We start from the raw sequence: 15,190 nt of genomic DNA on the forward strand, positions 1-15,190 counted from the left end.
GAGCCAGTCCTTTTTTTTTTTTTTCTCATAGGCAAAGAGGATGGGCCAATCTCCCTCTTCACCTCCTGATTTGCCCTTAGGTTATCTTTTACAGAACTGGAGAAAGCTCAGTCTCCAGGACCTTAAGGAAAGTTTTGCCTGGACTCCATAAGATCTGGAGAACAATGAAAAATATTGTCTGATTTGTGTAGGGGATTTCTGACAAGTCTCTCTGAGCTTTTGGATTCTCCCTGTCATTATTATGTATCTGTTCCATGTTTGTGTCTGTGTGTAATTTTTCACCTTTTACAGCCAGGTAGCAAGAAGAGCATTCCAAGGGCTGCAGCTTGACTCTGGAATGCCGCTTTCTTTCTCTCCCCCTCTTCCTCCCTGGTAACAGCAGCCTCAGAGGAGCAGGTGGATGGCAGAGAGAACAATACTTTATTATTTACATTATATGATTGGTAAAAGGGAAGTGGAGAAGGATCCTCGAACTGACAGTTCATAATTAGAAAGAAGGTAGATATGTGCAGTTTTAAAGGCACTTTAATCAAAGTCCATCAGAGGGTTAAGTAAGTAGAAGTAAGGCAAGAAAGTTTAAGCATGTAGGAATGAGAGAAGTATGGGTAGAAAGAAAAGCATAAGCTATTTGCATGAACAGTGTGAAGAGAGGGTTTGAGAGTAAAAAGTTTTGAAACTTTTGGAGAATTGTTAGGGAAAAATTCTTTCTCCCTCTCTCTCTTTACATTCTAACTTTGGCCAAGTTGTTGAATATATAAGAGAGAGAGATAAGGAGGAAAGAAGGGTGAATCCTTTGCCCTCAGATCAAAGATAGACAGATTGAGTAGCACTTAATTTTTTCTGCCTCACATAAAAGAGACAAGTTTTTGTGCACCAGAACACAACCAAAAGGTAATTTAATTCATTCTGGTAATATTTCAAATGAAATGTGATGCTTTTAATTGAATGCTTAAGTCAGAATTTATTATACTGTTTGGGACTAAGGTAACCTGGGGTCCAAGTACAAATACCTAAACATAAGCACCCAAGCACTGCATCAGTGAGGATTGGAAAGGAAAGAGATTTCTCCATTTTGTTTGTCACATAACTAAGAATATATGATCAGATTTTGGTACAAATTTCTTTGTATTCTTATTGAAGAAAATCTAATAAAATTTTCCTCAGAGGGTGTGATTTCTAATGTAACATTCCCCTCTTGGTCTACTCCTCTACATCATGTTTATAAGTGGGAATATCAAGAGGTCAATGACCCCAGGTATTTGTGAGTCCACACTCAAAGACTGAAACCACTTGGCACAACTAGTTCAAAGAAAAGGAAACAATTGCAGCATGAACCTTTCCACTGTAAATATGAGGCACACTGTTCCACAAATATACACAGAGTCAATGGGAAGAGTGGGCCCATGCATAGTATGCTAGCTAAAAAATACATGTAAGAAACAAAGCTGGCCAAGCCAGTGCAAGTCTCTGCCACTTCAACACCCTGATTTCCTTTCTCTTATTGTGAAATTTGATAGTGCTCCTTAAAAATGTTTTAACATTTATGTTATTTTTAATTTATGGAATAAAAGAACCATTTCCATAATATATTATATTAAAAAGTGATTGCATAGAATATGAAAATCTATTATGCACACTATGCTATTGCCTTTAAGTAAGTTTAAATGAACTTTTAAAAAGTTATCATGTAAATAATTTTTTTCTTTCCCCCACGCTAGAGATGGATATTAGACAGAAATATGTATATTTGTAAAATCATTTTATAATCTATTTATTTCTTTCTCTTTATGCAGATAGTGTCTTCATTTACATGCCTTTTGTAGTTAATCTTGGTATTTGTAATAGTGGAAATGTTACTTTTTCTGGGAACAGTATCTTTGCTTGCAAGTTCTTACAGTTGCATTCCCTGGGGCTGCTTTTCTCCTTAGCTCAACTTCTGACAGCACAGCTGATTTTCACTCTCTTTAAAATAGAGCTTGTTGGTTGCGGGTTTTTTTTTTTATATCAAGGCAAGGCGCTTGGCTAATGTAGACTTTGCTTACATGGAATCTGTTGCCTTCATCATATAAGCAAGAACCCTAAATACTCTCAGGTTGATCAAAAGTGGTCATGTTAACTAAGGGAGTTAAAAATATTGAGCTTTATTTAAATTTGCTTAGAAAGAGTGAATGAGACACTCCCAAGTTTTTCAACCTTTACTATCTCTGAATAGGACACATAGGGTGATCATATTATGTCTCAAAGGGGAAAAGTTTAAAAATCTAAGATTCCTGTACTAGCATGTCTTAAACGCAGACTTATGGCCTCAGCAGTGGAAGATTACCAATCTATGCTTTTCTCTTCTGTAGTCATTGAACTCTGTTCACAGCTCTGTTGTATTATAAATTATCCTTAATTTGGTAAATAACAGAGTAAGAAGGAGCCACCTAAAATGTAATACCAGTAACAGGGGAAAGAAACCAAATCAACATGGCTCAGACTCCATGTTTTATGATGAAGACTCCATAGACATAATGGTGATTAAGAGAGGGATTGTTGGCTTTTTATTTGTTTTTCCCCCCACAGAGTTGAATCCTTGAGAAAAAAAGAAAGATGATTTTGGAAATATTCCAGACATAGAACTCTAAAAGTGTAAGGGCCCTGAAATTATAAATATTCCTTCTTTAAAAAAAAAGAATGTGGAAGTGAGAATGGAAACATGTTTCTGTGTATAGAATTAAACATTCAGCAGGTGGCAGCAGAGGTATATCTTCTGCTTGATGAGAAAGGTACTTGAACTTTGAGGATCATCTCACAGTAATCTTAGCCATACTTGCTCCATAAATCAGAATATTAGGTCAATGTCACAGAGAATAACAGTTTCTGTCTCCCATTAAATATGCTATGACTCTCTGAAGAACAAGGTGTTTGTTGTAGGAGACTTGCAAATCTCTTATTTTGAATTGTGACTTTCATAACTAATTTTCTCCACCTAAAAGATTGGAAAAAAGGTATATGAGCTATTCCTATCAAGGCAATGAGTGAGTATAATTGAAACTATGGGTAAATAATGTAGGTGAAATGTAATCCTAGGAAAAAGGAGATGAAAAGTTGAGTTAGGAAGCAGTAGAGTGCCAAGGACCAGGAAAAGAGATCCTGTGAATAAAATGATTCACAAAAGAGACTCAGTGTGTTGGTCATTGGAAATGGAAGATGTTTGAGGAGGTTTGACATTCAGAAATGGGCCTAAGATCAATTAGAAATGTATTAGGAGCACAGAAAAGCCTACAACATGTCATCCAAGTGTTTAGAGTTCTCTAAGTAATGTGGGGTCATTGACACTGAGTCAAAACCATCAGTTCTGAGAGTCTCCATCTCAACAACATTCCCCAATCCTTTGGCACTAGTTCTAAGAGAAGTATCCGAAGTTCAGGAAAGGAACTTCACCCTGGGAGGTAGAAGGTGTTCTTCCTCTTTTTGAATAGAGCAAGACATGCAAATTGGGTCCCTCCCTACTGGGATGAAAAGCAGCCCAAAACCTGTACCTGTACCTCCTGTGGGAGACAAACTCAAGTGCTCCTTGTCCATCCCCACAGAGGACTAAGCTGGAAACTCACCATGAAATATAGGCTGAACTGGATTTTAATTCTCACCATTTTCCAAGGTAGTTTTATGGAGAGGAAGTGACAATGTGAAGTGATGACTTCATGTGACTATTGACTTTAATTTAATGTCTCTGTGTTGCAGGTGTCCAGTGTGATGTGGAGCTGGTGGAGTCTGGGGGAGATGTGATACAGCCTGGGGGATCTCTGAGTCTCTCCTGCAAAGGTTCTGGATTTACTTTCAGCAACTACAGGATGCACTGGGTCCGCCAGGCTTCAGGAAAGGGACTGGAATGGGTTGCATACATTAGTAGTAGTGGTGGTACTACACGCTATGCAGACTCTGTGAAAGATCGATTCACCATCTCCAGAGATAATGGCAACAGCATCTTATATCTACAAATGACTTCCCTTGAGACTGAGAACACAGCTGTGTATTACTGTGCAAGAGGCACAGTGAGGAAAAGGAATGTGAGACCTGATAAAAAAACTTCCCCTGCCAGGAGGTGAAGTGTCAGTGAGGCACGAAGTGGACTGAGCTCATGATGCAGAAAGTAAAAGATGCCTATATCCAGGAACAGGTATAGTGAAGTTCTATTTATGGCTTGTGGTGTTTTTTTCTCCTGTCCCAGGAGAAAGCAACTTTTCGGATAGCTAGCTATCATTCTTAATGCCTCACTCTCAGTCCCACCTCTACCCCATAATCAATTGGTAGTTATGTATTGTCCATTCTACTTGTATCAGAAATGTACTGTACTCTCCCTTCTCTCCTCCAGGTACTGCAAACACCCTGAGGTAGGCCTTTACCAACTCATACCTGGACTATTATGCTAGCTTGATGGTTGTTCTCCCAGCCTTAGTACTCTCTTCACTCCAGTTCACAGGAAACTCAGCTATTAATATCACCTTCCTGAAACATAGATCTGACAGTTTTTCCCAAGTTCTGGTTAATCCAGAATAAAACCTAAGTTCTGATTTGGCTTTTAAATCCTTTTGTAGCATGGCTCCTTCCTGTCTTATTCTACCTTAATTCTTTCCAAGTGCTCATGAATCCAATGACACTGATCTCCTTGCTGTTCCTTTCACAACAGTTTCCATCTCTCTACTGTGTATTTTCACTGGCTGGAATTCTTCTACTCCTCATCCCTGCCTCCTGGCCCCCTTGACCTACTTAAATCTTACCTAAAATACTCCCCACCTTCTACTTTACCCATTCTCTTTAATGCCACCTTTATGCTGCATATATACATATATACACACACAGATATAGATAAATAGACAGTGCGTTTTTATTTCAATTTTGTCTCTCTGAATAAGAGTGACCACCTTAAAAAGAGGCACAATTTTTTGCCTTTCTTCAGATCCCAGTACTTAGCGCTGTGCTTGGCACATAGTTTACTGTGCTCAATAAAGAAATACTTGTTGCTGATCTGACCTTCTGTTCCTTTTTGAATTTGGCTCTCCTAAATTGCTGAGCTTTGTTCTATTTCTGATTTCCATGTTATATACATAATAAGTAAATACTTTGACATTTTAACATATCAATATGATTTGTAATAAATTATTGAGTATTGTTATTAATTAAATTTAACAAAAAGTTAAATTAAGGTGCCTTTCTCTAAGCAGGAATACATTCTATTATCAAGGCTGGGAACCTGAGAAGAAGATGGGTGAACAACTACCTCAGTCTGCAGTCAAAGATCCCAAGCAAAAAACAGCTCTCCTTGTATAGATTTTGACTAGTACAGAACAAAGTACAGAACAGGACAGGTTACATCAAGGGCTTGAGGTCAACATGAGTTTTTTACATAGGTGGAGTGTGGGGAACAACATGATTGTTTGGAAATTTGAAGTGGGGCCTAACACCAACCCTCCTTCTTTCCCATTTATGACTAAGAAGTGGTTATTTTGAGTCTTCTTTCATGTTTGAAAATAATGGCCTAGACTTCTTTGGATAGCAAACCAGATATCCCTGAAGGTTAGCAGCATTCCTTGAGACACAACAGCACAGTGCTTAGCAAGAGAACTGGATTTCAGACCTTAACCCTTACAGGTCAGCTGAATTCTGAACTAAGTTTAGAGACATAGAACCATAACTAAGTACTCAGTTACAGGTCATAAACACTTAATTGTAAATAAGATAAATGAGAAAATGATACAGGATCCATTTTAATCTTGTCAGTATTATATGCATACAGCCACATCACATGCATTACGCATAGATTACAAACGCCTTTACAAAGAGACTAAAAGGTTTTCCAGTCAAAACTTGTAATCAAGTATATAAAAAAAAGTGTTTATAGCTTTAGCTGATGTAAGTAATTTCATTAACCAACCTGAGAGGATTTTTAGGCTTGAAATATGAAAGGAACTGACTCTATGTGAGGAAGTTGTAAGGACGGGCCAACCAACAGAATCCCAAAACTGTTATAGCAAATGGGTAAAGTCTGCTCAAATGAGTTATTAAAAAGGATTTAAATTCATTTTTAAAAGTAGGGGAAATTCTAGTTGCTCCTCTCAGGTGCCTTCTTACCCTGACACCTGACCTTTTTGAACTCCATAGCAATTAGGCTCTGCATCCTCAGCAATTTGCCTCCATTGGCACCAGAACAGAAATGTTTGGAAAACATTTTCAGTGCAGTCATCATTGCCGAAATCTTGGAAAGTGAGGATTCAGCTGATCTAAACTTAATGAAAAGAATGGTGCTTGGTGTCTTGTTTACCAAACTCCGTTTCTGATCACCCATTCATTATTCAAAATGTCTGTTCATGGGTGTAGGTGTTCTGCTACTGAAAAACGTTGATGAGCTTCAAAAGTTAATATTATTAGTTTTGCACTTAATAGTATTTTATGTTTTCCAACTGCATGTAAAGATTGTTTGCAACATTCATTTTTACAAGATTTTATATTCTGAATTTTTCTCCCTCCCTCCTTTGTAATATATACAATCATGATAAATATATTTTCACATTAGTCATATTATGAAAGAAGAATCAGAACAAAAGGGAAGAACTAGGACAAAGAAAAAAATAGTGAAAATAGTACGCTTTGCTCTGCATTCAGACTCCATAGTTCTTTCTCTGGAGTTGGATACCATGATTCATCTTGAGTCCTTTGGAAATATGTTGGATCATTGTGTTGCTGACAAAGCTAAGTCCATCACAGCTGATCATCAAACAATGTAGCTGTTACTGTGTACAACATTTTTCTGGTTCTGCTCACTTTACTTTGTATCAGTTCAAGTAAGTGTTTCAGGTTTTCCTGAAGGTCATCTTGCTTGCTATTTCTTACAGCACAACAATATTCTGTCACAATCATATATCGCAGCTTATTTAGCCATTCCCCAGTTCATACGTATCACCTCAATTACCATTTCTTGGCCACAACATAAGGATACCCTTTCATCCAACAATACCACTGCTAGGTCTCTATCCTAATGAGAATGAAAAAAGGGGAAAGGACCTACTTGTAAATTTTAACTATGTTCTACATAATGTATGGAATATTTACTTACTTTTGTAAAGATGATGAAGCAGCGACTGAAAAATGAAAATGCAAATCCTGTGACAGTGAAGGAAAAAAAAAACATACAAAATTAACATAGTTCAGATTCTATGCATTATACAAGAGTTCACAATCCCAAAGGCTGATGTGAAAATAATTTGTTTTTATGGAAACATCCTGATGAACCTTGAAAACCCATACCCTTACTTTCCTATCTTAACGCCTCATAGAATAAGAGCACAGACCCACCCCGTTTTCTACTCAGTACAAAACAAAGGCAAGGTAAATAAGAGCAGGGAAAAGATACTCTATTTACTGAGGACATAGTGATGGCAGACTTGGGAGCTCTTAGTAAGGAGAGTGGTGGCTTATTTGAAAGTTCAGTCCAAAATGCTCTGACAGTGTGGAAGACAAACTCATGCCCCACAAGGGCATAATGTGCACAAAGGAAGTTGAGGGGGAGGTTATTATAAAATGTAAAGACAATATAGTAGACTCTCTCTTTCTCAATGCTGTAGAAGAAGAAATGGGGAGTTGGTTTCTTGGGGTGCCAATGTCACTGTCCCACAATACATTATGGGCCTATATTAGAAATACTATATGCCTTGGCATACAATGGAAGCTTTCTTTGCATCTCTTGTCCATTTCATGCTTCATTTACTCTACGTGCAAAAGAGATATGAGAGAACACATTTGGCAGTAGAGGTAAATAACAGGTGGAATCCAAAACTACAGATGAGCAAAGGCATCAGAAGGAAACACAAGAGCCAATGAACAGGGGCAGAGATATAGAGGGAAAAGGTACCCATGAGCAGATTCAATTAAACATGAAGGATAAGAGAGACTTAGGGTGCTTCTTTAATCAGAAATTGGAAGAGACTCCCTCAGAAAATACCAGTAATAGAAAAAACTGTAATAAGCATTTTCTTGGTACTGAGAATAATTGGAGTGAAAGGACAGGACAGACCCTGTCTTTTGTATCATCAATGTTGCACATTCTTAGTGTCATAAAATGCTCTCCAGGGTTTTAGAACCAGTTCTGGACGATCGTTCTCTTTGCACATCAGGGACAGGACTAACCCCAATGAGGTGACAGCTGGTTCTTCCTTTCATTGAAGGGATGTGGGAGATTTCTTTAGTTAACCTGATTTATTTCTTGCCACTGGACCCAGATGGCTCTGGAGAAGGAAGTGAGTCTGGTGACTTTGCACAGTCCTCCACCACTTTAGTCCAATTCACTTGCAATTCATGACATCACCTTCCTGATGCCATGGTTCTCTTGGACAATGAAGGAGAAACAAGAAGAATGAAGGGAGGAGGACATGTAAACTTTTTTTTCCCTTGGTATGTAAAGCAGCCCAAATCCTCTAGCTCTAGGAGATGAATTTCAGTCTTGTGTGACTTCTCTTTTATCCTGATGACTGGCCCTGTAGAGCCTCCACACTAGGATTTGAACTGAATTGGATGTTTTTTAAAAATATATTTCACATTGAATTCACAGAGCAAAGAAGCATTTCCATAACACAGCACAATATAAAAAGATGATTGCATATTTAACTGCAAATTTACCATGTACAACATGCTATTCCCTCCAAACATAGAATAGCATTATCTTGAAAATCATGTAAAATTATCATGCCAACATAGTGATGCAAAAAAAAAAAACCTGTTCCCTGGAGATCATCTTGTAGTCATCCTTGTTTTCTGAGAATAATTACTTCCTGTATCATCCTCTCCTTTCCCCCTTTGCCTGGGGAAATCTATTCCAAAGCTTATTTCTGTTTCTTTAAAATTTATGTTGTCCTCTGATGCTCACATGCTTGCTACAAGCCATGAGGTCATAATAGCATTAAATGGCTGGTCCAGTTCTGGAGCTGAAAAAGACCTCTGGCGGCACCAAGTCCAATCCCTCACAAAGAGAAAACTGAAGGTAAGGGAATTTAACTGATTCTTTGTAGATCACAGTGTCACAGTGTCAAAGTGTCAAAGGTAGAATTAGAAACTAAGTCATCTGACTCCAGACAACGAGGTCAGTTGGTTGAGATTATGGCATAATAATAAGAAAAACTTATGGTTAACCCAAAAGAGTATTGGTCTAAATCATTTAATTTGCTCAAAGTAAGTTGAGAGGAAGTTATGATAAACTACAAAGAGAACAGAATAGAATTTCTCTTTCTAAATGCTGAGGAAAAAGAAATGGGGGGTTGGTTTCTAGCAGAGGGCTGCTTTGAAATGAAGCAGACCCGTTTTATTGATAAATAGTAGAATAACCACCTTAAATTATAGCAAGAAATTAAACCACAGCAATTTAGACCATCATGAATTCACTGGGCTAAAAATAAACTAATTAGTGGTGTTCAGGGGAGTACAGTTAGTGTAAGTAGAAGTCTCGCATATCTTTCCTTCCTATGATTTAATCTTGCCCTGCATATACCAGCGGCCCAAACAGGCCATAGGAAATCTCAGGAAAGTGAGACCCACTGGGTTGCCTGAAGGCAGGAAATGGAAAAAAAAAGTGGTTGGATCATCTAAGACAGAATGCTCAGAGTTAAACCAAACTACAGACTATTGACTACCATAATATGTGGACAACTATTTGCTACCTTTCTTGTCTAGGCCCAAAACAAGATACCTAAGGAAGGATTAATTTTATCAATATTAGTCATTGCACAATGTGGCTGTTATTGTGCAAAATGTTCTCTTGGTTCTGCTCATTTCACTCAGCATCAGACCATCCAGGTCTTTCTAGGTTTTTCTGAATTCAGCATGCTCATCATTTCTTATAGCACAAAAGTCTTCCATTATATTCATATACCACAACTTGCTCAGCCATTGCTCAATTAATGGGCATCCTCTCAATTTCCATTTCTTTAGCACCATAAAAAGAATATTTTTGTACATGTGGGTCCTTCTCCCACTTGTATGATCTCTTTGGGATGCAGCCCTAGAAGTGCTATTGCTGGGTCAAAGGGTATGCACATTTTGATATCCCTTTGGGCATAGTTCCAAATTGTTCTCTAAATGATTGAATCATTTCACCACTCCACAAACAATGCATTAGTGTTCCAATTTTCCCACATCTTCTCCAACAGTTATCATTTTCCTGCTTTGTCATGTTAGCTAATCTGATAGGTGTGAACTGGTACCTTAGAGTTGTTGGTAATATATAGAAATGCCAATGATTTATGTGGGTTTATTTTATAGCCTGCAACTTTGCTAAAGTTGTTTATTATTTGAAGTAGTTTTTTACTTGATTCTCCAAGTATATCATCATGTCATCTACAAAGAGTCACAGCTTTCTTTCTTCTCTGGATATTCTAATACCTTCAACTTCTTTTTCTTCTCTTACTGCTGACGCCAAAATTTCCGTATCATACTGAATAACAGTGTTGATAATGGACATCCTTATTTCACCACTGATACTACTGGAAATACTTCTGGTTTGTCCACAGTACATATTATGCTAGCTGAAGGTTTTAGATAGATGCTATGTATTCTTTTAAGGAAGACTCCATTTATGCCTATGCTTTCTAGTGTTTTTAATGGGAATGGGTGTTGTATTTTGCCAAAAGCTTTTTCTGCATCTATAGAGATGATCATGTGGTTTCTGTTGGTTTTGGTGTTGATATTCTCAATTATGCTGATAGTTTCCCTAATATTGTACCAATTCTGAATTCCTGTTATAAATCCTACCTGGTCATAGTGTATTATTCTTGTGATAAGTTGCTGCAATCTATTTGCTACTATTTTGTTCAAAATTTTTACATCTATATTCATTAGAGAAATTGGTCTATAATTTTCTTTTTGTATTTTGATTCTTCCTGGTTTAGGTATCAGCACCATATTTGCATCATAAAAAGAGTTTGATAAGACTCCTTCTACACCTATTTTCCCAAAGAGTCTGTATAGTATAGGAATTAATTGTTCCTTAAATGTTTGATAGAATTCACATGTAAATCCATCTGGCCCTGGAGATTCTTTCCCAGGGAGTTCATCAATGGCTTGTTCAATTTCTTTTTCTGAGATGGGGTTACTTAAGTATTTTCCTACCTCTTCTGTTAATCTGGGCAATTTATATTTTTGTAAATACATATCAATTTCACCAAGATTGTTAAATTTGTTGGCATACGATTGGGCAATATAATTCCTAATTATTGTTTTAATTTCCTTTTTCCTTGGTGGGAGCTTCACTGTTTTCATTCTTGATGCTAGTAATTTAATTTTCTTCTTTCTTTGTTCTAATTAAATTAATCAAAGGTTCATGTATTTTATTGTTTTTTTCAAAAAAACAGCTCTTAGTTTTCTTTATTACTTCAATAGTTTTTTAAATTTCAATTTTCTTAATTTTCCCTTTGGTTTTCAATACTTCTAATTTGGTGTTTAATTGAGGATTTTCAAGCAGTGCTTATTTTATTTTTTTTAGTTGTTTGCCTAATTCATTGATCTCCTCTTTTTCTATTTTATTTATGTAAGCATTTAGAGATATAAAACTTCCCCTAAGAACTGCTTTCACTGCAATCCATAAGTTTTGGTATGTTTTCTCATTATTGTCATTCTCTTGAATGAAATTATAGATTCTTTCTATGATTTGTTGTTTGACCCAATCATTTTTTAGGATTAGATTATTTAGTTTCCAACTATTTTTTAGTCTATCTTTTCATGGCCCTTTATTACATATAATGTTTATTGCATCATGATCTGAAAAGGATACATTTAATATTTCTGCCTTTCTGTATTGGATTGTGAGGTTTTTGTGCCCTAGTACATGGTCAATTTTTGTGTATGTGCAATGTACCAGCAAGAAAAAAAGTATATTCGTTTTTTGCCCCATTCAGTTTTCTCCAGAGGTCTATCATATATAACTTTTCTAGTGTTCTATTCACCTCCTTAACTTCTTTCTTGTTCATTTTGTGGTTAGATTTATCTAGTTCAGAGAGGGTGAGGTTGAATTCCTACACTAGTACACTTTTCTTGTCTATTTCTTCCTGTAACTCCCTGAAATTCTCCTCTACGAATTTGGATGCTATACCATTTGGTGCCTACATGTTTAGTAATGATGTTACTTCACTGTCTATGGTGCCTTTTAGCAGGATGTCATTTCCTTCCTTATCTCTTTTGATAAGATCTATTTTTGTTTTTCCTTTGTCTGAGATCAGGATTGCTATGCCCTTTTTTAGTTCAGCTGAAGCATAATATATTCTGCTCCAACCTTTTACCTTTACCTTGTGTGTGTCACTGTTTTTCAAATGTGTTTCTTGTAAAGAACATATTGTAGGACTATGGTTTTTAATCCATTCTGCTATCCATTTCTGTTTTATGGGAGAGTTCATTCCATTCACATTCACAGTTATGATTACCATGTGTGTCTTTTTCTCCATCTCTTTTTTCCCGTTTATGCTTTTTTTCTCTCCTTTCTCCTTCCCCCTCCACTAGCGTTTTGTTTTTGACCACTGTGTCTTTCAGTCCCTCCTCCCTTCTATTAGCCCTTTCCCTTTTCTTCCCCTTTACCCTTACTGCTTCTTCCCTGTCTTTTATCCCCCCCTCCCTTTTCTTTCCTCTTTCCCCTCCTACTGCCTATAGGGAAGTTAGATTTCTATACCTAACTGATTATGTTATTTGTTTCTTGAGATAAATCTGATGAGAGTAAGTTCAAATAATGCTCACCCCTCTCCCTTCTTTCCCCTCTGCTGTAAGAGGTTTTTGTGTCTTTTCCTGTACTGTAATTTACCCTTGTCTACCTCCTCCTTTCTCAGTACATTTTGTTAGATCCGACCAATTGACTTACTTGGATCCATTTAACCCACTTGATTAGATTTTTTTTAATCATTATATCAAAGCCAACTTATATCTACCCCCTTTATGTATACTCCTTTAACATGGTGTAATAACCATACAATTCTCAAGAGTTGTAACTGTCATTCTCCCTTGTAGGGATGTAGACAATTTACCCTTATTAGCATCATATTATACCTTTCTTTCCCATTTACGTTTTTATGTCTCCCTTGAATCTTGTACTTGAAGGTCAAATTTTTTGTTGAGCTCTGGTCTTTTTATCAGGAATGTTTGGAAGGCCCTTATTTCGTTGAATGTCCATCACCTCCCTTGAAATGTCATGCTCATTTTTGCTGGGTAGTGGATCCTTGTCTGCAATCCAAGCTCCTTTGCCTTGTGGAGTATTCTGCTCTATGCCTTATACCCTTTTAATATAGAAGCTGCAAGGTCCTGTGTAATCCTGACTGTGGTTCCATTATACTTAAATTGCCCTTTTATGGCTGCTTGCAGTATTTTCTCTTTCCTCAGGTAATTCTCGAATTTAGCTATTATATTTCTTGGCATTTTCCATTTGGGGTCTCTTTGAGGTGGTGAGTGGTGGATTCTTTCAATGGTTATTTTACCTTCTTGTTCCAGAACTTCAGGGAAGTTTTTCTTTATGATTTCCTGAAAGATACTGTCCAGGCTATTTTTTTAATCATGATTTTCAGGTAGTGCAATAATTTTTAAGTTGTCTCTCCTGGATAAATTTCCAAGTTAGTTGTTTTACCCATGAGGTATTTTACATTTTCGTCTATTTTTTCTTTTTTCTTTTTTTTGTTTCTCTGTGATTCTTGCTCTCTCATAAAGTCATTAGCCTCCATTTGTCCAATTCTAATTTTTAACAGATTGTTTTCTTCTGTTAGTTTTTTTACTTCCTCCTCCAATTGGCCAATTGTATTTTTTAAGGACTCTTCTACCTGTCTCATTTGACTTTTAAAATCTTTCTTGAGCTCTTCTAAGAATGCTTTTTGGGTTTCAGACCAGTTCATATTCCCTTTTGAGGTTGCAGATGTGGGCTTGTTGACAATATTGTCCTCTTCAGAATTTCTGTCTTGACCTTCACTCTTCTCATAATATGAATCTATGGTGCATTTCTTTTTACTCATAGTGTTTCTTTATTCCTTGGCCTTTAAAGAGATTGAGCTCTTCTGCTGGTGAGCAGAGGGCACTAACCCAAGCTTCTTGTGTTGGTTCACTAGGTCTTAGTGACTGGCTTTGTATGCTGGGGACTCTTATGTTGGCAATTGTAGTCTGTAGGGTTCTGGCTGCTTACCTGGTGTTGGGCTGAAATTAGTAAGGCTGGAACTTTCAGGCAATTCTAGGTTGCCTGCTTTTCCTTTCCTTTAGCTTTCTTCAGCTCCTTTTAGATGGGTGCTGTAGGGTGTTTATCTGCCTGGGGCCCCTTGCAGTGCTGCCTCCCTCAGATCTGCTGAGGCACTGGGACCACCTTTACTATAGAATGCCAAGGCACCTGGTGGCTTTCTGAGCTGGTTTCCACTGGTTCACTCATTCTCACTGAGGCACTCAGAGGTCCAGGTGTTGGTGTTTGCTGGCTCTACCACCTGGGCTTCAGGATTTTCTCCTGGTTGGCAGTTGGAGGCTGTAGGGTTCTGATAAGTTACGTGGTGTTGGGATGGAATCAGCAAGGCTGGAACTTTAGTGAGACTCAAGGTTGCTTTCTTCAGCTCCTTTCAGAAGAATTCTGCAGGATGTTTATCCACCTGGGGCCCCTTGCAGTACTGCCTTTCTTAGATCTGCTGATATACTTTGCTGTGGAATGCCAAGGCACCAGGATCTCCTCTTCTTGGTGTGCTAAAGTGACACTGGGCTACTGCTCTGCTGCTCCCCATATTTCTTTTGGTTAAGCTGTTCCAGGATTTTTTCTGGGGTGATATTTTCTGGGTTGTGAGAGGTTGATAGGGGAGGGTGAGAGCAACTAGCCTTCACCCTTGAATGACACAGTTTGGAAAAAATTCCCCCTCTACTTCCTGCTGAAATGACTTGTTGTATGGCATGACATTTTTAGCCTCCCTTCCATGATATCATTCACCTCTCTCCTGTGATAACAGTTGTCAGTGGTTTATTTTAGCATCTCATTTATGGTAGTGCATAAAAATTTTCCTCCTTTTCTCCCAGTCCATGATACCATGAGACCCCTGAGTACTTCTCTTTCGAAGGTTTATAAAGGAATTTTAGGGTGAAAAAACTTCTTACCTAGATCTTGCTAGAAATATATATCATTTATCTTTATTTTAATTTCATCACTTCCCCGCTCAAGATGACATATATG

General features: G+C 37.4%; 1 gene segment (V, D, J or C); it reads left to right on the plus strand.

Moving 5' to 3' along the window:
* The first annotated feature begins 3,539 nt into the window (after positions 1-3,539).
* Positions 3,540-4,569, plus strand: LOC144456374 (immunoglobulin heavy variable 3-48-like). The segment is given in 2 exon segments: positions 3,540-3,643; positions 3,727-4,569. Coding segments are annotated over 2 exon segments (411 nt in total).
* The last annotated feature ends 10,621 nt before the right edge of the window (positions 4,570-15,190 follow it).

The sequence above is a fragment of the Phascolarctos cinereus genome, unplaced genomic scaffold (assembly GCF_003287225.1).
Source record: "Phascolarctos cinereus isolate Bilbo 61053 unplaced genomic scaffold, phaCin_HiC Scaffold_3;HRSCAF=262, whole genome shotgun sequence".
Lineage (NCBI taxonomy): Eukaryota > Metazoa > Chordata > Mammalia > Diprotodontia > Phascolarctidae > Phascolarctos > Phascolarctos cinereus.